The sequence below is a fragment of the Bos javanicus genome, chromosome 23, assembly GCF_032452875.1.
Source record: "Bos javanicus breed banteng chromosome 23, ARS-OSU_banteng_1.0, whole genome shotgun sequence".
NCBI classification, from domain to species: Eukaryota; Metazoa; Chordata; class Mammalia; order Artiodactyla; family Bovidae; genus Bos; species Bos javanicus.
In genome coordinates, this window is record NC_083890.1 from 24,951,053 (window position 1) to 24,978,806 (window position 27,754).

General features: G+C 43.6%; 1 protein-coding gene across 2 annotated transcripts; it reads right to left on the reverse strand.

The window, feature by feature from the left end:
- Positions 1 to 393: 393 nt before the first annotated feature.
- LOC133236424 (glutathione S-transferase A4-like) lies at positions 394 to 26,520 on the reverse strand. Of its 2 annotated transcripts, none has more exons than XM_061398446.1 (7): positions 26,126 to 26,520; positions 12,753 to 12,858; positions 10,629 to 10,680; positions 7,924 to 8,056; positions 4,961 to 5,102; positions 3,441 to 3,572; positions 394 to 516 (listed from the first exon to the last, which is right to left on the reverse strand). In XM_061398446.1, exons 2-7 carry the CDS (start codon positions 12,837 to 12,839, stop codon positions 394 to 396), a joined length of 669 nt encoding a protein of 222 aa, XP_061254430.1. In that variant the 5' UTR covers positions 12,840 to 12,858; positions 26,126 to 26,520. The 2 variants fall into 2 exon arrangements, with proteins under 2 accessions (XP_061254430.1, XP_061254431.1); XM_061398447.1 differs by lacking the exon at positions 26,126 to 26,520 and adding an exon at positions 13,929 to 14,032.
- Positions 26,521 to 27,754: the final 1,234 nt, after the last annotated feature.

The window sequence follows — 27,754 nt, forward strand, 5'->3', positions numbered from 1 at the left end:
TGTCTGACTGAGAAGGCAGATTGTTAACCATCTGAGCCATCAGAGAAGCTCTTGTTTTTTTGTGTTTTTTTTTTTTGGTATCAACTTCCTCTTTATTTACTCAGAGTAGTAATTTAATAAAAGTTGTAACCATCATCCACAATTGACAAGCTTAAAAATTTAATCACACATCAGAATGGCTTTTTTATTTTTTTTTATTGCATTTACTTGGCATTTGCTGCTGATGGCAATATGGTTTTGTTCTTTTTGGACACGTTACTCCTAGAATCTACACTTGGATTACTTAGAATCTACACTTAGATTGCTCCTAGAATCTACACCATTTGCTTTGCTTCACGACAGGAGCCAGTGCTGCAACTGGTTCATTAGTCTGCCATCGTAAGACTGCTGCCTTTAGAACTGCAAGGTGTTCCTGACAACCTCAACATAGTGGCTATCCGGGGGCGGCTTCCTCTGACTCCCAGGCTGCAGGAACTTCTTAATGGTAGGAATGTTGCTGATTCTTGTCTTAAATTCCTGAAATGAGAAATAGTAAAATCAGGCTCTTAAGAGCAGTCACAATCTTTAAGGGAGCCCAAAACTTTGTTACAAGAGGTGGAAAGCTTAGATCCTCAATTGGTGACGCCTAGAATGTTGAATCCAAGTCAATCCCTTGAAACATGTTTGCTGGGTATTCCTGAGAAAGTAATACAATTGCAGGCCTGTTTGGCATAAGTAAAATTTTCTTAGTGAAAAATCATTAACACCATTAGGTAGTGCATATCAATAACTCTAGAAATTCATATTTTTTGAAGTATCAGTTCCTTTCTAAAAATTAATTATATGAGAATAAGTAAGAGTGTGAGATAACTATAAGAATGTTACCACAATGAAAAATTGGAAATAATTTATATTTCTCGGAAAATAAAACTGTATATAAATTATGTTATATCCCTAAAAGAAATAGGTCAGTAATTTAAAATGATGTTTTAGATATAAAAGAAAAGAGGAAGATCCCTGTATTGACAGGGATTGAACTGCATTGCATTGTTTAGTTTAAAAAAAATAGCCCAGGGTAGAACATAATATACACAATTTTCCATTTTGTGTGAGAAAGTGGCAGGAGGGGAGACAAATATATAATTCATATTTCCTTGTATCTGCATAAACACTGGATGGGCACACAGGAGCCAATAAAAGAGATTATAGAGGTGAGAATGTAGGAGGGCAGTGGTGAGAATGAAATTTCATTTTATAAGTTCTGATTTTTCAAAAAGATGTGACTCTACTGCCTAATAAAAGAAAATAAAATTAGATTGCAGAAGAATATGCATTGACTGTAAATATATTTATGATAAATTAAAAAATGTTACAAGCAGGCCACAGAACAATATTTAGCATGACACCATTTGGGGGGAAAATGTAAAATAAGACGTTGGGAAGTCTAATGCAGAACCATTTGGTTGGTAGGATTATAGGTCTTTTTTTTGGGGGGGGGAGGTTTATATAAATGCGTATGTACTTTTTTTTTGTTATTAAAAAATGTTGCTCTGGAACTTCCCTGGGGGTCTGGTGGTTAAGACCTTGCACTTGCATTGCAAATGCACAGGTTCGATCCTTGGTCGGGGAACTGAGATCCCACATGTTGTGTGGCAAAGCCAAAAAATAAAAAATGCTATTCTTGAAGTACAAAACCTATGGTCACCTATTAGAGAAAATCTTTGTAAGGAACTGAAACAGAAGCTAGGTAAGGTCTGGCAGTGTCAGGATTCAGAGAGAGGTCTGAGGACTAGCAGTGTGGTAGGAGAGAGGCAGGCACATAGGCACACAGACACACACACACACCCTTGTGTGTGTGTTAGTCGCTCAGTTGTCCTGACTGATCAGAGGCGGTACCCTCTCAGCAGAGGCTCTGAGCAATTGAGGGCCTGCATAGCATCAGGTGTTCAAGCTGGATTTAGAAAAGGCAGAGGAACCAGAGATCAAATTGCCAACATCCATTGGATCATTAAAAAAGCAAGAAAGTTCCAGAAAAACATCTACTTCTGCTTTATTGACTATGACAAAGCCTTTGACTGTGTGGATCACAACTGTGGAAAATTCTTCAAGAGATGGGAATACCAGACCACCTGACCTGCCTCCTGAGAAATCTGTATGCAGGTCAAGAAGAAACTGGACATGGAACAACAGACTGGTTCCAAATCAGGAAAGAAGCACATCAAGACTGTATATTATCACCCTGTTTATTTAACTTCTATGCAGAATACATCATGAGAAATGCTGGACTGGATGAAGCACAAGCTAAAATCAAGATTGCTGTGAGAAATATCAGTCACCTGCATATATTCCAGATATGCAGATGACACAATCAAGGAAGAACTAAAAAGCCTCTTGATGAAAGTGAAAGAGAGTGAAAAAGTTGGCTTAAAACTCAACATTCATAAAATGAAGATCATGGCATCTGGTCCCATCACTTCATGTCAAATAGATGGGGAAACAATAGAAACAGTAACAGACATTATTTTGGGGGGCTCCAAAATCACTGCAGATGATGACTGTAGCCATGAAATTAAAAGATGCTTGCTCCTTGGAAGAAAAGTTATGACCAATCTAGACAGCATATTAAAAAGCAGAGACATACTTTGCCAACAAAGGTCCATCTAGTCAAAGCTATGGTTTTTCCAGTGGTCATGTATGGATGTGAGAGTTGGACTATAAAGAGGCTGAGCGCTAAAGAATTGATGCTTTTGAACTGTGGTGTCAGAGAAGACTCTTGAGAGTCCCTTGGACTGCAAGGAAGAGCCAACCAGTCCATCCTAAAGGAAATCAGTCCTGAATATTCATTGGAAGGACTGATGCTGGAGCTGAAACTCCAATACTTTGGCCACCTGATGTGAAGAACTGACTCACTGGAAAAGGCCCTGATGCTGGGAAAGTTTGAAGGCAGGAGGAGAAGGGGATGACAGAGGATGAGATGGTTGGATGCCATCACCAACTCAATGGACATGAGTTTGAGTAAGCTCTGGGAGTTGGTGATGGACAGGGAAGCCTGGCGTGCTGCAGTCCATGGGGTCGCAAAGAGTCGGACACAACTGAGTGACTGAACTGACTGGACAGATAGCATCAGGGGGAGGAAAGGGGACAAAGTGGTCTGGTAGGAGCTGGAGAGGAAAACAACACAAGCAGACCCATCAGCCAGGAAGAACATTCAAAGCACCACAAAAAACGGAAAGCATTAAATGTTCATGGTAGAAATTAAAATCTTCCTTCTCCCTCCATAAGGTTTTACTTCCTAATCATCCTATTCTGTGAGCAGGAGACAATTACCAAAATGAGTGAAGTAATGATTTTTAAAACAGTCTTTTAACCTTTCTTTTGAGATTGGCCAGGGGGCATATTTTGTTTCAGTCTTTGTGTCTGTTCGTGTTTCCCTGGACTCTGGGTGGATGCTAAAACTCTACCTTTAGCAGAGGGAAATCGGAAAGAACAGAAGCATCAAGTTCTTCCATTGTTAAAATAGCTTCCAGGAGCTGTATGTCTGCCCAGCTAAATTTGTTGCCAACGAGAAAATCCTCTCCGTGGTCTTTCAAAATCTACAGAAAGAAAAATAAAGAATATCAAATAAAACTAAAGACTATTTTGCCTGGCTAAACACTTAACAAAAGCATGGGGTTTTTTGTATAGATCAAATTTACTTAAGAATCTTTTTCTTGATAATCTCCAAGAATGCTTGCAAGGAGAGAATGAAACTAACACCTTTATGTGTGTGTGTTAGTCACTCAAGTCGTGTCTGACTCTTTGGACCCCGTGGACTGTAGCCTACCAGGCTCCTCTGTCCATGGAATTCCGCAGGCAAGAATACTGGTGTGGGTAGCCATTCCCCTCTCCAGGGAAGCTTTCTGACCCAGGAAGATTGCTGGATCGAACCCACATCTGTGAGAATCACACGACTGAACGACTAACACCCTTATACATTGTCGTAATCCACACAATCTTCTTGGAAATTTGACAGTGATGATCAAGACAATTTGGGTGGTGAAGTGCTGGAGTGGAGCTCCTGTTGTGAGCCTAGAGCTGGCTGTACCCACCAGCATAGAAGACATAAAGGTCATAATTAACTAGAATCTGGCTACTACACCACAGATAAGGTACCAGTGGGATACCAGAAGCTCAAACATGAGCCTTTTCACCATCCAGTGAAAAATGAATATAAAAATTCCTCAGGTGCTGCTTTGAGTAGCAGATGTAAAAAACACGACTTTATTCCATGAATAAGGAACAAAGGTAAATTTGTTGTTATTCAGTCACTCAGTCATGTCCAACTCTTTGTGACCCCATAGACTGCAGCATGCCAGGCTTCCCTGTCCTTCACCACCTCTTGGAGTTTGCTCAAACTCATATCCATTGAATCGATGATGCCATCCAACCATCCCATCCTCTGTCATCCCCTACTCCTCCTGCCCTCAATGTTTCCCAGCATCAGGGTCTTTTCCAATGAGTCTGCTCTTTGCATCAGGTGGCCAAAGTATTGAAGCTTCAGCTTCAGCATCAGTCCTTCACTGACCTTGGTTTATTCCAATTTTGTTTGGTTAGAGGTTCCATAATTTTACGTCATTTATTTGGGAATCCTTATTAAAGTTTTGGTCCAAATGCAGTACAGCTCTAACACAGCTTCTGCCTTTTAAGATGTCAGTCTTTACTCTTATCAGCAATAGGGAACGTCACTGTCCCCGATCCCTGCAGCCTGGGAGGTAGACCAGCGGACTTGCTGGGCTGTGTACGCCCCTCCCCCAATTCTCACCCGCCCCTACCCCCACTGCCGCCTGGGCTCAGGGGGAGGACCCGGGGGGCGGGGACTTGGGAGAGTCACCCTCGTAGATGTCAGCCCTGCCCTGCTCCCCTGGAGGATCTGACTCCCAGCTGTCACAGACCCTCACGCTGGGTCTCACTGCCTCGGCCAAACTGGATCCCTGCAGCCTACCTTTTCAAAGACGGGGAAGTACCGGGTTTTAGCTTTCTTCACGGCTAAAGCCAGGCTCTCCTCTTTTTCCTCCGGGGGTTTGAACGCAGCCAGCGCCACCATCAGCATGAGGTCCAGGGTGCCGTCGGCGTACATGTCGATCCTGACAAAACAGTGGAACTCTCAATCCAAGAGAAACCTTTGTGTGAGGGGTTTCCTGATCCACTACTTTTTTTGGTGTGACTAGCAAATATGGAAAACTCAGCAGTGGCCACAGGACTGGAAAAGGTCAGTTTTCATTCCAATCCTAAAGAAAGGCAATGCCAAAGAATGCTCAAACTACCGCACAATTACGCTCATCTCACATGCTAGTAAAGTAATACTTAAAATTCTCCAAGCCAGGCTTCAGCAATACGTGAACCATGAACTTCCAGAAGTTCAAGCTGGTTTTAGAAAAGGCAGAGGAACCAGAGATCAAATTGTCAACATCCGATGGATCATCGAAAAAGCAAGAGAGTTCCAGAAAAACATCTATTTTTGCTTTATTGACTATGCCAAAGCCTTTGACTGTGTGGATCACAATAAACTGGAAAATTCTGAAAGAGATGGGCACATCAGACCACTTGACCTGCCTCTTGAGAAACCTGTATGCAGGTCAGGAAACAACAGTTAGAACTGGGCATGGAACAACAGACTGTTTCCAAATAGGAAAAGGAGTACGTCAAGGCTGTATATTGTCATCCTGCTTATTTAACTTATATGCAGAGTACATCATGAGAAACACTGGGCTGGAGGAAGCACAAGCTGGAATCAAGATTGCCGGCAGAAATATCAATAACCTCAGATATGCAGATGACACCACCCTTACGGCAGAAAGTGAAGAACTAAAGAGCCTGTTGATGAAAGTGAAAGAGAAGAGTGAAAAAGTTGGCTTAAAGCTCAACATTCAGAAAACGAAGATCATGGCATCCGGTCCCATCATTTCATGGCAGATAGATGGGGAAACAGTGGAAACAGTGGTTGACTTTACTTTTCTGGGCTCCAAAATCACTGAAGATGGTGATTGCAGCCATGAAATTAAAAGACGCTTACTCCTTGGAAGGAAAGTTATGACCAACCTAGACAGCATATTAAAAAGCAGAGACATTACTTTGCCAACAAAGGTCCGTCTAGTCAAGGCTATGGTTTTTCCAGTGGTCATGTATAGATGTGAGAGTTGGACTATAAAGACAGCTGAGTGCCAAAGAATTGATGCTTTTGAACTTTGGTGTTGGAGAAGACTCTTGAGAGTCCCTTGGACTGCAAGGAGATCCAACCAGTCCATCCTAAAGGCGATCAGTCCTGGGTGTTCATTGGAAGGACTGATGTTGAGGCTGAACCTCTAATACTTTGGCCACCTGATGTGAAGACCTGCCTCATTGGAAAAGACCCTGATACTGGGAAAGATTGAGGGCAGGAAGAGAAGGGGACGACAGAGGATGAGATGGTTGGATGGCATCATCAACTCAACGGACATGGGTTTGGGTGGACTCCGGGAGCTGGTGATGGACAGGGAGGCCTGGCATGCTATGGTTCAATGCGGTCGCAAAGAGTCAGACACGACTGAGCAACTGAACTGAACTGAACTGAGATATTGGAACAGATGACTTATTTATTTTTTTAATTATTGAAGTAGAATTGACTTACAGTATTGTGCTAGTATCAAGTGTACAGAAAAGTGATTCAGTTATAAGTACATAAGATATATTTATTTTTTCCTTATAGGTTATTACAAAATATTGAGTATAATTTGTGATAGGTCCCCTGAACAGGTCCCCGACCACAAATCCAGGAAAATTTTTACTGTTGCAAGTCTTCATTTTAAGTTTGCTCATTTCCTGTAAAACTGCACTATTCCTGGGAGAAAGAACCCAGCCATGCTCAGCCAGGCCTAGCACAGTGCATAGCACAGACTGGATCCCTGTGGTGTAGAAACGCAAAAAAAAGGCCACAAATCTTCACTCTTCAGTATTTGTGGTAAAGCTTGGCAGCTCTTCCATTAGTAGATGGCGTCTGCTGCTTGGGCTGACCTCATGACTCAATTTGACCACTAGAATGATGTCCCAGTTCTGAGCCCAGAAGCTAACAGCCTGTGTGCTTTCTGAGAACCCTACCTGGCTGCAATCAGAACAAGCTCAGGAAAAGAGGACAAGAGACAGGTGGCCACTTGCTCACCAATTGATGGTCAGCCAGCACCCCAACTAGATTCTCCTTGCTGACTACCAGGTGACCACAGACCTAGGAGTGAGTCCAGCCAAGATACATCAAGCCTGGCCTGAAAATGCTGACACCCAGATGACCCGTTGACTGGTGGCATTGTTTAGTCACTCGGTCGTATCCAACTCTTTTGCGATCCCATTGACTGTAGCCTGCCACACTTCTCTGTCTGTGGGATTTCCTAGGCAAGAATTCTGGAGTGGGTTGTCATTTCCTTCTCCAGGGGATCTTCCTGGCCCAAGGATCAAACCCAAGTCTCCTGCATTGCCAAGCAGATTCTTTACTGAGCCACCAAGGCTTCCCCCATAGACCAGTGAGCAATAACAAGTCCTTGCTGACTTAAGTCCCTGGGCTTCAGGGTGACATGTTATACAGCATTATTTGCAGTAATAGGCCGTTGATACAATGCTCAATATTTGTTTGCTGAGTCAGTCATTGCCACCGTTGTGCAGAGTAGTTTATGAGATCATTTTATGAAAACACACTTTGTTAGGAGTGGGGAGAGAATATGAGAATGTCAAATGCAGACCACTGTGAAGAGTAGAAGGGGCGTCCAGGAGCAGGTGTTCAGAGCATGCCCAAGATATACTGGGGTAGCACAAGCATCTTCCCTTGTCTCCTTGTCTCCTCCCCTCCCTCCAGGCTGAAAGGCTGCATCTGATCTGGGTCTCCGTATAGGAAGACAGAGCTTGGAGAAGAACCAAGTATTGGCACGGGCACTCTGGTACCTGACTGTCTCCTTCAGGTCCTTCCCATGCAAGTTGTACTTGGCAGCAAGATAGCTGAGGATGGCTCTTGTCTGTGTCAGCTCCATTCCATCAATTTCAACCAGAGGCACCTGGCCAAAAAGCAGGCGTCCGTCTGTGGTTTGAGCGAAGAGATTAGGTTAAGAGACTCTCCCTCTATGGTTGTGGTCAGCCTACAGGAGGATCCACTTCTAATTTTGTTGAGTAATTCTTAGTTTTCATCCAAAGGGGTGAGTTTAAGACCCCGGTTGTTGAGGAAATGCCTACCATTTGTTTAATGGAAAATGTGAGATTTGCTTGATAGGTACATGGGTTTTTGCATGTTGGTTAATCATGGTTATTTAAGGCTTTCTACATTTGCTCTGACTGTATTATAGTATCAGTGTTTTTGGTTTTCAAAGTTTCAGGTGTATCAGAATCACCTGGAAGAGGTGGTTGTTAAAAATACTCACCCCACCCTCCAGATACTCTGATTCAGGGATGGAGTCTGAATTCTTTAAAAAGTACAACAGGTATCACTCTAGGTCTGCATGGCAATGGGATGGATGTGACAGCAAGAACCCAGGTCCCAGGCCCACATGTTAGCTTTGGCCCTTCGAGCCCTGTGACTTTAAATAAATGACCTATCTGAGCTCCAGTTTCCTTTTCTCTAAAATAGCTGTAATATCCATCGAGCAGGATTTTGAAAAGATGAAACATCATAACATAAGTATAACACTGAAAACTGTCAACAATCAAGGTTCAGTAAAATCAAATTTTTCTTCTTTCTGAGTGAACTGCCTGTATAAATAATTTATTTAAAGATGTACTTTTTCATGGGGTCTTGAAGGAATGAATAGCCTTTAAATTTTCATAAACACCTGTACATGAATGAGAATAAGGAATTTTACCCAGAATAGGAGTCAGATTTCACTAGTGCACTGGCAAAGGCCACAGTTAATCTCCCCAGCTTCCAATAATTGACCTAATGAGACGTGGGAACGTGGTGGCAGAGAGCTAGCACAGGCACCACTGGCAGCTTTCCAGGGAGCCAGTGTCCCTGTCTTTTGGGGGTGATGGAGGACTTTAGACACATCTTTAACTTCTCCGAGCCTGTTTTCTGATCTGTAACAGTATCTGTTCTGCCCATTTTACTGAGTTTCTTTGGGCAAGCTCGTACTTCAGAAATATCAATACTATTTTTAGCGGAGAGACTACTAAACCTCCATTTCCTGAGACAGTTCTACATTTGTCCAAAATTGAATAAACATCTAAAGCTGAGCTCTGTGTTGCTGTTTATGAATGATGCAAACAGCCGTTAGAAATGATCCCTGCTTCTAGGAGCTGATGATCCTCTTCGGAAGAATTGAAGAAAATCTCAGATCAAGAACACAGGAGAGGACCTTTGAGATCATTTAGTTCAGTTTGTTCATATTACGGACAGTGCACTGTGGAGGCCAGTGCGGCAAAGTGACTTGCTCGGACCCAGAGAGGACAGCTAAGCCAGCAGAAGGGGGCCTCCTGACTCCCAGTCCAGTGCTCTCTCGGGACTGCTCACAGATGGCAGCAATGCCCAGGAGGCTGTCCTCAACAGCCTCACAGACCCAGCGAGGGATGGAGGGTTCCCTAGGATTTCCTGCATTTCTAGGGAATACTAGGAGTGCCAGGGAAATCCCTGGCATTTCCTGCCAGATTGATCATGGAGGAGTTTATACAACAACATCCATTTATTTATTCAATGCATAGGTATTTAACCACTACTATGTGACTGTCCTTATTTAGAGTAAAATGGGGCAGAAATGAAGAGGAAGAGGGGAAGAGACGCTTCAGAGGGATTCTAGATAATAAAGGTCCTGAATGAAAACTGGGGAAGGGTTAAGCAGGTCTTCCCTCTCCATGAGATTTCCTGGTACTCTGCAGTCAAGACAAGAAAGATTCTCTTATTGTATGGCAAGAAGACAGGATGAAGAGAAATGAAAGGTCTTGACCAAAGCCATGCAGTTTGTAAATGGCAGGTCTGCTGATGATTCGCTGAAAGTCTTTCTTAAAAAATAATCTGTGGTAATTTCATGACTGCTTATCAGCAACGATGGGGACCCTGGGTTTCCTTAGATAAAAAAAATAACATTATGGCTGTGAGAAGTAGGACTGGAGAAATATCAGTCTTCTCTCTTAGTGGGAGAAAATCGGGGAATTGTAGGGATTAAGAACTTCTGAATGTAATCAAATTTGGATCTTTTCTATAGTTTTGATTCTACAGTTGTGACCTGGTAAAATTATCTCTGTTAATCTGCTAAAACCACTAAGAAAAAGTGAATATGAACCACGAGAACCAGGGAATATTTTAGATCTAATTCACCTGCCCTTTTTTTCCCTCTCCTCTGGCCCACTGGATCATTGTGAAGAATCCTTGAAGCCTTCTCTGGTGGGATGGGGATTATTGAACCAGTTGGCACTGGATCAACCCAGGCTGTTGCTAAGTTGAGGCCAGAGTCATAACCTACTCGATACCTTTTTATGAGGCTAAGGAGGCAGAGCAGATGACACATTTAGCTCTACACTGGGGGCAAAGTGAACAGTTAGTATTAGCAATCATGCTGTTTGCCTTTTCTAATGGTTGTCATTCTAGAGTTCTGTGCTGAAATGAATATTTCTGGGAACATATTTTATTTTTCCCGTAAGATAACATTGAATAAATCTAGGCTCACCCTTCTGCAACTTCTCATATTGTTCTCTTGTTTCAAGAAATTCTTCTTCAAACTAAAAAAAAAAAATAAACAGGATACATTGTTATAAACCTAAGGTGAGAGAAAGAAAAGAAATGCTTATAGTATAAAATTCCCAACATCTTCCAGAATGAAAATATTATAAAAATTAGTTTAAAAAATTAGCACCTGTTCAAGAATTTGTTACTGAGAGGATCCGTCCCTCCTTTAAGTGGATAAGTGTGTTTGCATCTCCTGCATAAACATACATATTCATTTTCAAATAAAAAAATCACCTTGAACCCCCCCACAAAAAAAGAAAGAAAAGACCACAAAGTTATCAACTATCATGTAGCTGAAAACTCTGACAGACCATGCATGTAAGAGTAGCTTAGGCTAACATGGGACAGGCACCCTTCCTAATTAAAGGATATCCCCAAGCCCCCATTCATATATTTCCTTGTCCTCATCTTAGCTCTACCTTCTCTCCAAACTCTTGCCCTCTCCTCCAATTGCCCCCTGATTTCTCCTCTTCCCTTTCTTCTCTTTTTTTCTTCTCTCTCTTCTGCATCCTCTTCCCTCCATATCAGGTCAAATTAGGCATTTCTTTTTGCTCACATACTCAGTGAAAGGGACCCAAAGATCATTACTCAAGTGGGAGTATCATCATTTACTGATGGAGTTTCCAGAGCTTTTGTGGGACAGAGTGATTTTTTGTACACCAAACCTTGAAATGGGGCTTAAGATAAGGGGAGTAAATAAAGCAAAATAAAGAAGATCCTAAGTCCATGTTCTAGAGGAGGTGGCATTCAATCAGGGACAAGGGAGTCTATACCTGCATGAAACAGAACAATTCCAAAGCACTTGTAAAAAATCTATGAAAAAGTCAGAGAGAGGGTTAAGAAAAAATACTGAAATTAGGGAAAGATCCCTGTGGGGTAAGCCTTTAGGAGAAGGGTCAAGGGGTGGTGGGCAAGCTGCAGCTGGGCCTGAAGTTCCAGTGGACAGCCATGGGTAGAACAGGACTGAAGTGCTGACCAGAGTTGGAAAGACCCTGGGAAATGAGCTGGTCTCAACTGAGAGAATGATTCAAATGTGAGTCTCTTCTATCTCCTCAATTTGTGATCCACCAAGATTATGGCAGAAAGTGAAGAGGAACTCAAAAGCCTCTTGATGAAAGTGAAAGAGGAGAGTAAAAAAGTTGGCTTAAAGCTCAACATTCAGAAAACGAAGATCATGGCATCTGGTCCCATCACTTCATGGCAAATAGATGGGGAAACAGTGGAAACAGTGACAGACTTTATTTTGGGGGCTCCAAAATCACTGCAGATGGTAATTGCAGCCATGAAGTTAAAAGACACTTACTCCTTGGAAGGAAAGTTATGACCAACCTAGATAGCATATTCAAAAGCAGAGACATTACTTTGCCAACAAAGGTCCATCTAGTCAAGGCTATGGTTTTTCCAGTGGTCATGTATGGATTGTGAGAGTTGGACTGTGAAGAAAGCTGAGTGCTGAAGAATTGATGCTTTTGAACTGTGGTGTTGGAGAAGACTCTTGAGAGTCCCTTGGACTGCAGGGGGATCCAACCAGTCCATTCTAAAGGAGACCAGTCCTTGGTGTTCATGGGAAGGAATGATCCTGAGGCTGAAACTCCAGTACTTTGGCCACCTCATGCAAAGAGTTGACTCATTGGAAAAGACCCTGATGCTGGGAGGGATTGGGGGCAGGAGGAGAAGGGGACGACAGAGGATGAGATGGCTGGATAGCATCACCAACCTGATGGACGTGAGTTTGAGTGAACTCTGGGAGTTGGTGATGGACAGGGAGGCCTGGCATGCTGCGATTCATGGGGTCGCAAAGAGTCGGACATGACTGAGTGACTGAACTGAACTGAAGATCTTTCTAGGCTCAGGAAGCTTCCAGAACACCTCCCTAGGCTTCTCCCTTCCTACCCCTGTTTAAGCAGAGGACTATGAGCCCACCTTCACCTCAAGAAGGCAGTTGGAAAGGGAAAGAGTGGATACAGATTGAAAGGCACCATCCTGACTTTTGAAAGGTGAAGAGGACCACTTCAGTCTCACCCAGATTACCCGCCCCACTTCCATTTCCCAATCGGGAACCCACCTCCACACCAGCTGCAGCCAGCAGCCAGCGGATAGACTCCATCCTGCCTCGGCCGTGGAAGTACCAGAGCTTGGGTTTGGCCGCCATGACTGCTGGCTTGGGTTTTCTGAAGGGCAAAATAAGAACATGTGTTTAAAAGAACAAACTAGCACAGACTATATGGTGTATCTCCCCTTAATTCCAAAATTGGTGAAACAAAACTATTATTTAGGGATGCATACATAGGAGGCAAAAGTATGAAGAGAAGCAAGGAAATAATTATGACAGACACAAGATGGTGGTTACCTCTAGTGAGGAGAAATGGGGGCTGATTGGATCGGGGTATGGGGGTTCTGGGATGCTAATAACGTTCTGTTTCTGAAACAGAATTAGTAATTAGCCTTTATAATTAATCTTTAAACTGTATAGAAATACTCTTGCACTTTCCTGTGTGTATGCTCTGTCTCACAATTTAAGAAATAGGAAAAGAACAAACAAACCAGTTAAGCCCCAAACTGCCCTGCATTACATGCTAGCCAGGATCCCACTTTCAGTGGCTGCTTATGCTAACAAAACTCGCAAGGAAGTAAGAAAATCAGAATAACAGTAGTCAGTTTATGATGAGAAACGTAACTGTTAATACCCACAATCATATGCGAACGGAGTCACTTGGGTTCTCAAGTCCTGAGGTTTTTGAAGCCATTTCCCCACAGCCAGCCACTTCTCCTCTGCATTGGATTTACAGTTTAACTCTTGGAGAAGTTTGATTCCTTTCCTGCCATCTTGCCACTTCCTGGGCACTGGCTATGTTTGGTTGTCAAGATTCATTCCTTTTAAACTGCCTGGTTAGCTCTTGCATGACAATTTCAAGAGCTTCTTGAAAACCCACCACTGTATTGTCCCGGAAGACACAATGATTAAAAAGGTACCACGGTTCTCTGATTAGAGAAACTATGCTTAGGTCCAGCAGCTCACTACTAACAAACCTTGAAACAAATTGTACAATAAACCGAATGTGGAGAAAATATGAGAAGAGGAGACAGTGACTATGTCTTCTTCTTAACCTCTCTCCAACAAGATAACTCCTGAATCCTCTGATCTCCTGGAGCATCCCTTATAGGATGATTAAGGACCAGATAGAAGCAGCCCCTCATACTCTTAGAAATCAAAAGGAAGAAGGTGCAGCCAAATACATACAGTTGGTTCCTGTGCCTGGGACATTCACATCCAGATGGCCAGCTTCCAGGTCCTGATCATGTGTCAGGAGGCAAATGAAACTGGCAACTGACAAATGGGTCCTGGCTCAGAGCACCCCCTCCAGGTCTGCAGGCATTCTGCAGCTTTCAGATAAAAATCAGGCAATACTGGTGAAGTCAAATGCTGGTGTCTCACTTAGGAAGCTCCATCTTCCTCTCTCTTGGGTGCACAGTGCTCCCACATTTGACCCCTCTCTACCTGCCCTGAGAAACAGGGATGAGGATGTAAGTCAAACTGGGGCTGCTCTGAGGTTGCTTCCCGTCATTCTGTCTCCCTGAAATGTTTGGTCCAGATTCTGTTTGAAATAAACCCAATGGGACTATTTTTATAGTGATTCTATTCTGCTCCCCTAGTTAGCCAAAGTTGAAATTTACCTTTTGGTTTAGAAACCATGGATCTAAATACAGGCATCTCTGGTAGCTTCCAGAAAGCTGTTTCTGAGCAGTGGGTGCCAAAGTATAGGCTGAATAGTCTTTCTTCTGTCTGGTTATTCTCTTAGTGAGATGAAACCTCACAGCCCTGGACTGCTCACAGGATGGGCACCTCATGTGGCCACTGAGTGTCATGACTTGGAGGCTCCAGATTATGTATTAGTTCTTGTCAAGAGTGAGCTACCAATGGTGCCAATGATACAGAACTCTCAGACAAAAGGACTGTAAGCAAAATGCCATTCTAAACGTATTAAGAATGGGACAAGCTTCTTGTTGGCATGGCAGTTGATATTCGAAGGGATGTAGACATACATGCTTTCGAGGTGGAATCAGTGAGAAGCTGCAAACATCGGACAAGTCGAGAGCAGTCTGGCGTCAGGAATGGAATGAGGGGAGAGTCACTGAGTGAGAGGGAGGCCTGGGCTCCGTTGAGTACAACCTCCTGGATGTGGCTAACAACCCCTTGGGCCCGTCCAAGAGAATGAACAGTGAGAAAGCTTGTGACTCACTGTAGGACTTTGTGGGGCCTTCTGGGAACAGATCCCTTTTCTCCTGTCTTCTGTTGTCACTCCTTTCTGAAGTACCTAGCTAACAGCATCTGATGGACATTCCCGAGTTGTTTTACAGATGCTAAAACCACCACCAAATGGGAGAAACTAATTACTTGATGATCACGAGCACATAGGCCCCAGACCTACCAGAGCCTGAGGACTGATAACGTGATACCAGCCCCCACCCTCACCTGGCCTTTAAAAATGCTTTGCTGAAATCCATCGGAGAGTTTGCGCTTTTTGAGCACTAGCTGTCCTGGACACCTTGCTTGGTACCCTGCAATAAGTGCTACTCTTTCCGTTACCACAGCCCAGTGTCAGTAGAATGGCTTTATTGAACATAGGCAAGTGGACCCAAGTTTGGATCTGATTCTGTTCAGGTACAGCTTGCTCTGTGTTAGACATGGGGTTGGATGCTCAAACAGAAATGATAAGTGAGTGTGACTACTCCCATCCTTCAAAGGCTGGGGGCTCTGTGCTTTAGAGTCATGAGTCCTCACTATTGTACAACCTTATTCCATCTCTCTAGGCCTCTGTCTCCTAATCCTTAAGATGGGGGTAGTGGTTGTACTCCCTGCCTCAGAGAGTTGTTGTGAAGACCAAGGATTGAAAAAAATTAATAGATAAAATACATACCATCATGTCTCACCCATATCAACTAGAGTCTTCCATGCTTCTTTAATCAAATTACAGGTGGATATGGTATTTTCTTAGAGTTTTTTATGCTAAGATTGGCTTGTTTTACACATGACTTATGTTTGTCACAAACGCAACTGATACTTGTAAAAGAGAGCTAAAACTTTTGGAAATTTGATCAGATATTGCAATAGAAGATATTTAAAATGTAAAAACTGGTGTGGTTTTTGCCTTCATTTGTGGTTATGAGGGTAATTGGAGCACGTGCAGGGTTTGCTGCTGTAAAGAAGTGTATTTGGGAATTTAATGTGACCCTTTGTGTTCACAATTTCCCTCCCCCACCCACTTACTTCGGCCTGACCCACAAACATTCTCAAGATGTGTAGGAAGTTAAAGGATGAATCAACTCCCCTCCCCACCACTACCTCCAAGTCTTCCCTGGTGCCCAAGGGAGCCCCCAAAGCCCAGGGTTACAATGAAGGAGAACTCATTTCAGATAAACAGGACCATAGCCTGCAATCTTACCTTCCAGTCCAAAAGAAAGAAAACTTTTTTTCTAGTTGTTAGTAACCAGCCACCACTTCTTATAAAAATCCCAGCAAGTGTTCATGTGCCCCATTGATGGCTGCCTCTAGCCAACTAGCCGCTCTTCCTCACCTCTCAGCCCGCGCTCCACAACGTTCTGAATTGGGCTCTCAGGTGAATGATGGAGTCTCAACAGGACTCTGGTCCCCACTCAACCCCTCCCAGGAGGAACTGTTCCTTCTAGAATAGCAGAGACAGACAAGGGGCCCAGTACATCTTACAATCTCACACCATAGCCCAGGATGAACTGCTCCCCTGGATTCAATACCACAATATATTAAGCTCCTGGTAGGCAGGAGTCGTGACATAGTTCTTCCATCTCCTGCAGAACCAACCCAGCATTATCCTAGACATATGGCAGCTATTACCTCAATGAGCCACATACAAAGACCAGTTTTTTCATTTGTTAAGATTTCTGTGTTTGATCATTCATTCTTTCAACATTAAATGTTTATGGATCTCCTTCTTTGGCTATAGTCCTAGGCTGCACACTCCAGTCATACAAAGATAAATAAGATGTGGTTTCTGCCATTGAAAACCTTATATCTAGTGATGGAAATATCCAGACCATGAAGAGGTAAGTCAGAATAAGTGTTTACGAAAAGCATAATATAGTATTACAGGGACAGAGCCTTACAGATTAGGTATATATAAATATGTTTGGTTCCTTGAGCCCCCACCTCTCCCTACTCCCAAGGCATTATAGATTAATGGCCTAAATCAACTTCTTTAGTCCTTTATCCTTGACCTGTAATGAATTTCAACAAAAATTAATTTCAAACCACAACTTGGTAACACAGAGGCCCAAGTTTATGCTTCAGAAAGTAAACCCCATTCTCATTGTTTAAAAAAAAGAACATTGTCAAAGCTTGAAAGAACAGGTGTGATGGAAATATTCATCCTGCTTGTGGGAAACAAAGAAGCCAAGAACAAAAGAATTCTTTCTGGATTTCATCCCAAATGCAAACAGCTCTGAGAACACAGCTTGCTGGAAGAACAAGAGCCTGAGGAGTCACGCTGAGTATAAATTCACTCGCATCTCTTCAAGTCTGCTTTTTGTGTTGACCTTGACCAACAGGTGTGTCCTGAATTAAATACACCTTGTTCCCAAAGTAGACTCCTTGCCTGACTCCTTTTACAAAAATAATTTTATTTATTCATTTATTTTGGCTGTGCTGAGTCTTTGTTGCCATGTGAGCTTTTCTCTAGTTGCAGGGAGTGGGGGCTACTCTAGAGTCATGGTGTGAAGGCTTCTCATTGTGGTGGCGTCTCTTGTTGAGGAGCACAGACTCTAGGGCACGAGGGCTTCAGCAGTTGCAGCACGTGGGCTCAGTAGTTGTGGCACACGGGCTTAGTTGCTCCGCGGCACGTGGGATCTTCCTGGATCAGGGATCGAACCTATGTCTCCTGCATTGGCAGGCGGATTCTTTACTGCTGAGCCACCAGGGAAGCCCTCCCCACATGACTCTTTTGACATTGGGAATTGAGACTCATCACTCAGGGGTGTTGAACTTCTCCTGTGTGCAGCTTTACCTGAGGTGAGCAGGATTATGCACACCTCACTTAGAACCCCAGGTGCCCAAGGCAAGGTGGGCAGAAAGCAGCCATGATGGTATGACAGCCTTTGGATATTCGGTGTGTGGTCTTTCAGTAATAAGCATGCCCTAAATTTCTTTTTCTTTCTTTTTTTTTTGTGACCGTAAATTAAGCAATGACTTATGTGATAAAAAACAGAAAACAAAACCCACAAATTTTAAAAAATTGCACTTACCAGTACTTAAAACTTTGCTTTTCAAAAGGTATTTTTTAACAAAAAGAAAAGGCAAATCAAATATTGGGAGAAATTATTTACAAAGCGTACCTGATTTAAGGAACTCATCCAGAATGTATAAAGAACACTTGTACCTCAATAATAAAAAATAAAAAACAACACTTAAAACCAGTGGACAAAAAAAAAAAAAAAAAACCCAGTGGGCAAAAATTTGAGCAGATAAAACTAAAATTAAAAAAACAATTTTAGAAAATGTGGAAGAACATGTATCTGAGTCGGGCCCTGGATACCAGGAAAAGCAAAGACCTATGTCTAGATTTCAGCTCCTCTCTCACTTGAGTAAGTTTTTTAAACCTCTCTCAGCTACAGTTTCCTTATAGTCCCTAAATCATTTGGTTAGTGGTAGAAATGTGATGGCAACCCACTCCAGTGTTCTTGCCTGGAGAATCCCAGGGACGGGGAGCCTGCTGGGCTGCCGTCTATGGGGTCGCACAGAGTCGGACACGACTGACGCGACTTAGCAGCAGCAGCAGAAATGTGAAAGTGTGCAAACTGCTGAACATAGTAAGGACTCAAAAAATGGCACCTGCGCCCCACCCCCCCACACACACGCATACACACACCTATATCTCCAGATTGTAGCAACAGTCACATGTGAGAAAAAAAAAATCAATGGAAGTGGAAGGCGTTCTTTAGAAGTGTATTTGTTGTTGTTTTCTGCTTTGTTTCTTTGGCTGTGTGGCATGCGGGATCGTAGTTCCCTGACTAGGGACTGAACCATGCCCCCTGCTGTGGAAGCATAGAGACCTGAACACTGGACCTGCAGCATCAGCTTTGTCAAGGAACTTGTTAGAAATGCAGAATCTCAGTTCCTGGGCTGGATCTACTGAATCAAAGGCTGCATTTTTCACAAGACCCCCCAAGGGATTCATTTGAACACAGGCAGAGCCCGGAGAAATTGCGGATTTGGTTCCAGACCACGGCAATAAAGTGAATACTGGAATAAAGTGAGTCACGCTTTTTTGGTTTGTTTCCTAGGGCAGCTCCCAGTGCAGGAAGGACCCAAGTGACATTTCCTCTCTGAAAAACTACCACCTCCCCAGTCCTCATTTTCAAGGTAAAGACATTATGATTTCCTTAGGATGTCCCTGAAGCTAAGGGTGCTTTTGCCGACTTGAGTCTGTGGAATTATATCTGGAAGAACTTTTAGACCCCATCTAGTGGAGAAGGCAGTGGCACCCCACTCCAGTACTCTTGCCTGGAAAATCCCATGGACGGAGGAGCCTGGTAGGCTGCAGTCCATGGGGTTGCTAAGAGTCAGACACGGCTGAGCGACATCCCTTTCACTTTTCACTTTCATGCACTGGAGAAGGAAATGGCAACCCACTCCAGTGTTCTTGCCTGGAAAATCCCAGGGACGGGGAAGCCTGGTGGGCTGCCCTCTATGGGGACGCACAGAGTCGGACACGACTGAAGCGACTTAGCAGCAGCAGTAGCAGCAGCAGTGCATATAAAAGTTATGCTCGTACTATACTGTATTTTTTAACTGTGCTATATACCGTTATGTCTAAAAAAATGTACATAGCTTAATTAGAAAATACTTTATTGCTAAAAAATGCTTGCCATCACCTGAACTTTCAGCAAGTCATAATCTTCTTGCAATAGTAACATCAAAAATCACTTATCATCATAACAAGTTAATAATAATGAAAAAATTTGAAATATCATGATATTTACCAAAATGTGATACAGAGACACAAAGTGAACAAATGCTAATTGGAAAAATGATGCTGACAAACTTGCTTGAAGCAGGGTTTCACAAAACTACTATTTGTGAAAAAAAAGTAAAACAAAGAAACAGTGCAATAGCTGCAGAGCACAATAAAACGAGATGTGCCTGTACTAAAATTAAGCTTGAGAAGCCAGATCTAGAGTGAAAGCCCAACTACACTACACCTGGGACTCAGGGTGTGGCCCCAGGTTCTCCCAGGATTTGCTGCACAGGCACAAAATACAGAATCTGATGTTTAAAAAGCAGGTTGAGCAAATGGTGATGTGCAGGAGGGTGTGGGGCCAGAATAGAGAAAGGGAAGGGGAGAGAGAATCAGGCAGAATTCTATTTCCTATGTTGAATCATTTACACTGACCCCCTTAAAGAGAGGAATTCCTAGGATGCAAGGCCTCCTCCAATCTCCAAAATTAACCAAGTACCAGGTGTGTAGATCCAAGCTCTTGGGCAGATCTGGAAAAACAGATGTCAGTTTCTTCAACTGTAAAATGAGGAGTTGGTTCAGAGTTCAATCATCTTCCTTTTCTCAGCTTTAACAGTCTTTCTGATCTTACTTCTTTTCCCCTATATTCATTCGCCCTTTGCTCCTATCTGCTGAACATACATGTTGGGAAATCAGCCAGTCTTTTGGGGGCGATGGGTGTGAAATTCTGCTGACAATGTTAACAGTTGTTCTGGATAATTTAGGCATATCAATGCACATTTTCCTTGATTTCAGTTAGGCAAAAAGCAGGCTTTTATTGAGTTTTTAAGATAATGAAAGTTTTGAGAGATTAACTAAAGAAGTTGCCAGTTTTAGCAGATGTTTTGGGCCAGAATACAAGAGGCGAATTTTGAATCTATTATCACTAGAAATATCCTTGACATTTATTCTGCTTCTCCAATGGATCAGAACCGTCTACCTTCATGACAAAGCAGAGCAGCGCATGGGCTCTTAGTTTCCCAGCCAGGGATCGAACCTGTGCCCCCTGTACTGGGAGTACAGAGTCTTGAACACTGGACCCCCAGGGAAGTTCCTGGATCTGACACCTTAGTTAGTTGGGTTTGACATGCTATCAGAGGGAAAGTCTCCTACATGGAGCCCCCACCCCCACTCCACCCTCACCAAAAGAGCTGCGTTAGTGTTTACATGTAGAGAAGGCAATGGCACCCCACTCCAGTACTCTTGCCTGGAAAATCCCATGGATGGAGGAGCCTGGTAGGCTGCAGTCCATGGGGTCACTAAGAGTTGGACATGACTGAGCGACTTCCCTTTCACTTTTCACTTTCGTGCATTGGAGAAGGAAATGGCAACCCACTCCAGTGTTCTTGCCTGGAGAATCCCAGGGACGGGGAGCCTGGTGGGCTGCCGTCTATGGGATCTCACAGAGTAGGACACGACTGAAGTGACTTAGCAGCAGCAGCAGCAGCAGTGTTTACATGACATTTTAAAGACACAAATAGCTGAACCCTATTCCTGGGTGAGGTGGGAGTGGGGATTACTTATAGCATGATGAGGGAGGTAATTTTGTTCCAAGTTCACATGCTAAGTAAGCATCTTCTATATTTCAGTTACAGAAATGAAATTTCCTTTGCATTAAAGTCTAACAGATTGATTCATGTTGACCTATCCTCGCAAGGTTAACAAACTTACTTAAATGAAAAATATAGCTGAGGGAGAAGACTTTCATCCCACGCTCCTTGGAGGATAAACAAAGTGAACCACAACATGGCCCACTGCTGTTAAAAACTGGGGCAAATTCTAGAAAAATCTGTGTCAGGGTTTGACTTAGGGACTCCTGCTTTCAACTTGGCGCCATCCCCTGAGGAAGCAAGACCCCAGGGGAAGACCCCAGTGTCAGATCATTTGAACTGAATCTTCCACGCATACAAGGGATGCAGGAGATTGAGTTTACCTGTAGGCACCCAGCACAGAGCGGGTGATTTCTGTGTTCTTTCCAGCTGTGTTCAAAACCATGCAATTTGGCCAAGGAGGAAAAAATGTCATGGCTCAAAAATTAACGAACGCTTAAGTTCCACCAAGGGCGTTATGTCCACCAATCAACTGAAATACCACTTGACTCTTACATACTTATTTTTGAAATTACACTTAATATGTAACACAGTTTTGAGGGCATTTGAATGTCTGACATAATGCACATTTCATGCATCGAAATGATAGTCTTCAAAGGCCTTGTTTAGATGTACATATGCTATTTCATTTTCATAGGTGTATCTACTCTGCAGAAAAAAATACCCATTCCTTTTGTTTGATATAAGCAAGTTTAGAAATAGTCATAACTGTAGAGCAGAGACTGGAACAGCATCTTAAATCAACTATACTTCAACAAAAATAAAAGTAAATAATGGTCATTAAGTTAACCATAAAATCACAAAAATTTCTGACTACAAGTGACAAATTTGGTCACAAAATAAACTATCCAACCAAGCCTAAAAAGAACAGATAAGAACTTCACCACTAACCTTATCTCTTCCTGGATCTCCTCTCTGGGGTGCTTCAGGGGGATTACGTGAGGATTTATACCCCTTTCTTTTCTAATTGAACGCTCTACCCCTTCAAGGGATTGGCCAATGAGCATTCGAGTTTGTACATACCTCTAGGGCTTCACTTTACATCCATTGTTTGGATGTTAGATCAGGTTACTCAAGTAAGTTGAAAGAAAGATTCCACTGGCTCATGCAACAAATATTTACTGAGTACCACTCTGTGCCTGGTACTGTTTTAGTCCCAGGGTCTACGGTGTTACATATGTCAGACTCAATTCCTGCATTGGTGGTACTGCTTACATTCTAGTTGGGGAAAACAGGCTGTATGAATATATACGCAAATAAGTGCGAGGTGTTCAAAATAATAATGCCAACAATGTATCAGATGATTATAGCTTACGGATAAAAGAAATCTATGACAACAGTGTTATAAGGGGTAGGACGGAGGAATTATAAGCAGTTATAAGGTACCTGAGAAGTCTGTATGCAGATCAAGAAGCAACAGTTAGAAGTGGACATGGAACAACAGACTGGTTCCAAATAGGAAAAGGAGTACGTCAAGGCTGTATATTGTCATCCTGCTTATTTAAACTTATGTGCACAATACATCATGCGAAATGCCAGGCTGGATGAAGCACAAGCTGGAATCAATATTGCTGGGAGAAATATCAATAACCTCAGATTCACAGATGACACCACCTTTATGGCAGAAAGCGAAGAACTAAAGAGACTCTTGATGAAAGTGAAAGAAGACAGTGAAAAAGTTGGCTTAAAGCTCAACATTCAGAAAACTAAGATCATGGCATCCGGTCCCATCACTTCATGGCAAATAGATGGAGAAACAGTGGAAACAGTGACAGACTTTATTTTTGGGGGCTCCAAAATCACTGCAGATGGTGACTGTAGCCATGAAATTTAAAGACGCTTACTCCTTGGAAGAAAAGTTATGACCAACCTAGACAGCATATTAAAAAGCAGAGACATTACTTTGCCAACAAAGGTCCATCTCGTTAAGGCTATGGTTTTTCCAGTAGTTATGTAAGGATGTGAGAGTTGGACTATAAAGAAAGCTGAGCGCTAAGAATTGATGCTTTTGAAGTGTGGCGTTGGAGAAGACTGTTGAGAGTCCCTTGGACTGCAAGGAGATCCAACCAGTCCATCCTAAAGGAAATCAGTCCTGAATATTCATTGGAAGGATTGATGCTGAAGCTGAAACTCCAATACTTTGGCCACCTGATGCGAAGAACTGACTCATTGGAAAAGACCCTGATGCTAGGAAAGATTGAAGGCTGGAGAAGGGGACGACAGAGGACGAGATGGTTGGATGGCATCACTGATTCGATGGACATGAGTTTGAGTAAGCTTCAGGAGTTGGTGATGGACAGGGAAGCCTGGTGTGCTGCAGTCCATGGGGTCGCAAAGAGTCAGACACAACTGAGCAACTGAACTGAACTGATAAGGTACCTGCATCACCTGTGAAGTGATACAGTGTTGTTGGAAGAGGCCTTAGTGTTGTTGTATATAAATATTACAAACTTCAGAACAACCACTAAAACTAGAAAAATACAAACTATAACTGACATGCTAAGAAAGGAGAAAAAATAGAATTATATAACATGCTCAATTAAAACAGACAGGGCAGAAAAAAAGTAGAAGACAAAGCAAAAACAGTGGGGGGTGAAGAACCAAGGCAACAAATAGAAAAGAGTCACACAAAAAAGAAAAGAGTAGAGATTAATGCAACCACATCAATAATCACTTTAAATGTGAATTGTCGTGGTCTGTGCACAAGTTGGAAAAGAATCTCTAGACACAGATTCTAGAGGCAGAATGAGAGGAGTATAGAGTTTATTAAAGCAGGAGATACTGTTAGAACAGCGGGCTGGCTCAAGGAAGAGCGGACTCCTTTCATGGATTAGTAGCCAATTTTTATAGTCTCAAGACAAAGAAAATTCCTGCTGGAAGGGTAGCATTAGGTGATTAGTTAGGGTGCTATAGGGTGGGTAATTGGGTGAGTATATTTTCCTAATATGGGGTAAGGGAGCTGGCCAGTTTAGATCAGGGAGGCTCATGGCAATGGTTACTGTGGGACTTGGTCAGTTCGGAGATGACCTTGGTGCAGGGCTCCACCTGTGTGGCCTCCACATAAGGCTTTACACCTGTGACCGTGATACAGAGCTCCATATGAATGTTGTAAACATTCATGAGTGGATTTTAAAACAAGACCCTATTTTTGGTTTTCTGTAAGAAACCCACTTTAAAGACACAGACTGATTAAACAGAGAGATTGATGGTGGGTGTCAAGTGCTTTGAAGAAAATAAAATGATGAGAACATGAGAGATGAGATGGATGATGAGAAAGAAACATGGGGTGCGGGGTTGGGCCACCGAGTTCATGATCAGAAGATTCCCTTAGTGGGAACATTGAAGCTGATGGAACAAGGATCCCGCCACGGAATCTTCTGGGCAGACAATTTGGGTAAAGGAATAAAATGCACATACAACAAAGTGGGAACACCAGCAAGTACGAGAGCCTGGGCTGGTAGCCATTTGCTGCAGAGGCTGGAATTCACCTTCTGCTGTTGCATCCACAGGCCCTTCCATACCCACCCTCCTCAGGGACCCAGGCAGGAGTGTCACGGGTTCCTTTGGGCACCCAGTCTGCCAAAGCCCTCTAAGCAGCTGATATTGGGTCCTGGGCTCATTAGGTGCTGCACCTCCTCCTCTGACAGACACCAGAACCCCACACCGTTCAGCTCCTCCTTTTGTCCCAGAGGACACTGGAGCCCCCACAAGTGCCCCGTTTACCCCCGGGGTGCCCTTTCACCCCATTGGCTCAGCTGCTGTGGGGTCTAGCCCGTGAGCCTCATGGGCCCCCTCTGCCCTGTCTCCCTGCCTCACACGTCTGATTCCTTCCTGAACACAGCATGCTGACATCTTTGAGGACAACCATCTGCTGCCTGACCTCCTGGCTCTTTTACCAGAGTCTGGCGGCTTGTGAAGATGGGATGGTGGAGGCTGTTGAGACTAAAAGGTCTGGACCCCCCAAAAAGCTTGTGACAAGGCCAGGAAACTGCACTTGTGCAGGATGGGGGAGGGGGAGCTTGTCTCCAACATGGGAAGTGAACTGAATGATTTAAGGTCGTATAACCCTGAACAGAGCGGTATGGGAACCTGTCTTCACTGGAGGCAGCTTGGCTTTTGTCTTTATTTTCACTAATCCTCCAATTCAGCATAGACCCAACTTCCTCACTGGTTGTCTTCTCCAAGAGCCAGCCTTGAGGGCCCCCTTGTGTCTGAGAGAATTAAAACCCCCAGAGCACTGTTTGCACAATGGCTTCTGGTCTGCTCGAATAATCTATCAGGCAATGGCCCTGGGTATTGAAATCCCACCCAGTCATATAACAGCTCCCATTTCCTGCTGTCTTACACAACTCAACCACAGAGATCTTGTTACCAAGTCAGTGTCTGCTCCCATGTGTAAATTAATCTCCGAGTGAGGGTAAAGTGTTTGCCCTCACTGAAGCATTGGAAGGGAGCAATCCAAGACCGCCCTTGCTCTGACACCAACAGCAGGTTCACGGTGGTGGTGGTTTAATTGTTCAGTCGTGTCTGACTCTTGTGACCCCCATGGACTGTAGCCCGCCAGGCTCCTCTGTCCATGGAATTCTCCAGGCAAGAATCCTGGAGTGGGCTGCCATTTCCTACTCCAGGGGATCTTCCTGACCCGGGATCACACCCATGTCTCTTACTTCTCCTGCACTTGCAGGTAGGTTCTGTACCACTAGTGCCACCTGGAAAGCCCTCGGAGTGTCCCTCAAACGGCCTCATGCCCGAACAGTCTGCTGGAAAGACTCACAGAACTCACAGAAAATGGTCATACTCACAGCAACGGTTTACTACGGAGAGGACACAGATGAAAATCTGTCAAGGGAAGAGATGCACAGGACTGAGTCCAGAAGGGTTCCAGGCTCAGAGTGTCCAGATGTCCTCATTCGGCAGAACCGGAAGTCCAGGGTTTTACTGGAGCTCCATCACGTGGGCATGACTGACCACCCACGTGGCTGATCTGTCTCCAGCCCCCTCCAGGGTGGGGCTGACACCACATGACCCAGAGCCCCGCCCTCCATCGCACGGTTGCCCTGGCTCAAAGCCTATGCTTGAAATCATATAGCCATTGTTATCTACCTGGCCCAGGGCCCCTGGCAAACAAAGATACTCCTATCAGGCATGTCTCCGAATAGTAAATGGTAAGAGAGATTCTAAGGCTTAGAGATCAGCTTCCTGAAGCCAAGGCCAGACCTGTACGTGGGGAAGGTGATTCTTTCTGCATCCCCACCCCCACACCCATTCAGTTTCTTCTTTTTGTTCTTTTGCTCCCAGGAGGCTGGTGGGAGCATCAGCCTGGACACCAGTGCTCCCCAGGCCTTCCCGGTGATGCACCTGCTGCCAGCCCTTGCTCCTTCAGCAGTTCTAAGTATCTGAGTGATGACTGAGTGTTCAAATTGTAAAAATGTGAAGGCAGAAAACCATCTCCACATCTGTGTTGGATTTTCCTCTAATAAAACTCCAAGGGCCTTGCATTGATTGTGACAGGCATGAAGGGTCACCTCGGGACTGTTTCTTTACATCTGGGCAGAAATCCCTCTTGCAGTAAGAAATGAGTGTGTTTTCTTTATGAGACGCGGATCAAATACTTGCCTTTCTCCAGTTTTTAAATTCCCAAGTATTAGCTACTCTCGAGTGGCAATTTTTTCTTTTCTAAAATTACTTCTGCTATTGATGCATCTATCTTGCCTACTGCGTGGTGACTTTTTTCTAAAGCAGGGCTCTGTTTTAGGGTTTTGCCTTCTGGCACCCTGCCTGGCACATAATAGGAGCTCAATTAATATTTAAGATGCAAGTCAATACATGTTTAAAACAGTACTAAGTCATACTTTTAGTTCTGAAGTGCAAAAAAAACTAGAAGTCCCTAAATAACCATTTGGGTAATAACAGGATAAAAGTTATATATATTCATATTTTCTTACACTTATGTCAAATATAACTGGAAGGATATACAAAGGATAATGATGTTTACCTGCAGGGAGCAGAACTGAAAAGAACTGGGAGGCAGAGCTGGAAACACTTCCAACAATATAAGTTCATTTATTTTTGGCTGTGCTGGGTCTTTGTTGCTGCGCACGGGATTTCTCTAGGTGCAGCGAGCAGGGGCTACTCTCTGGTTGCAGTGGGTGAGATTCTCACTGAGGTGGCTCCTCTCGTTGTGGAGCATGGGCTCTAGAGCACATAGGCTTCAGTAGTAGTGGTGCGTGCGCTTAGTTGCTCCATGGCATGTGGGATTTTAGGTCCGGGACCAGGGATCAAACCTGTGTCCCCTTCATTGGTAGGCAGACTCTTAACCACTGGGCCACCATGGAAGTTCTTGTATAGCCTTTTGTATATTTTTGATTTTTGAACCATGTGAATGCATTATATATTCCAAATAATTTAACTTAAAAATTCTAGCAGCAGGG

Excerpts from the sequence above, each read along its gene's own strand:
- LOC133236424 (XM_061398446.1), bottom strand. The coding sequence starts at position 12,839 with ATGGCGGCCAAACCCAAGCTCTGGTACTTCCACGGCCGAGGCAGGATG. Across the intron at positions 5,103-7,923 it reads GACCTGAAGGAGACAGTCAG|GATCGACATGTACGCCGACG; the intron begins GTACCAGAGTGC and ends CTGTTTTGTCAG. Across the intron at positions 3,573-4,960 it reads ACTTCCCCGTCTTTGAAAAG|ATTTTGAAAGACCACGGAGA; the intron begins GTAGGCTGCAGG and ends TTCTTTCTGTAG.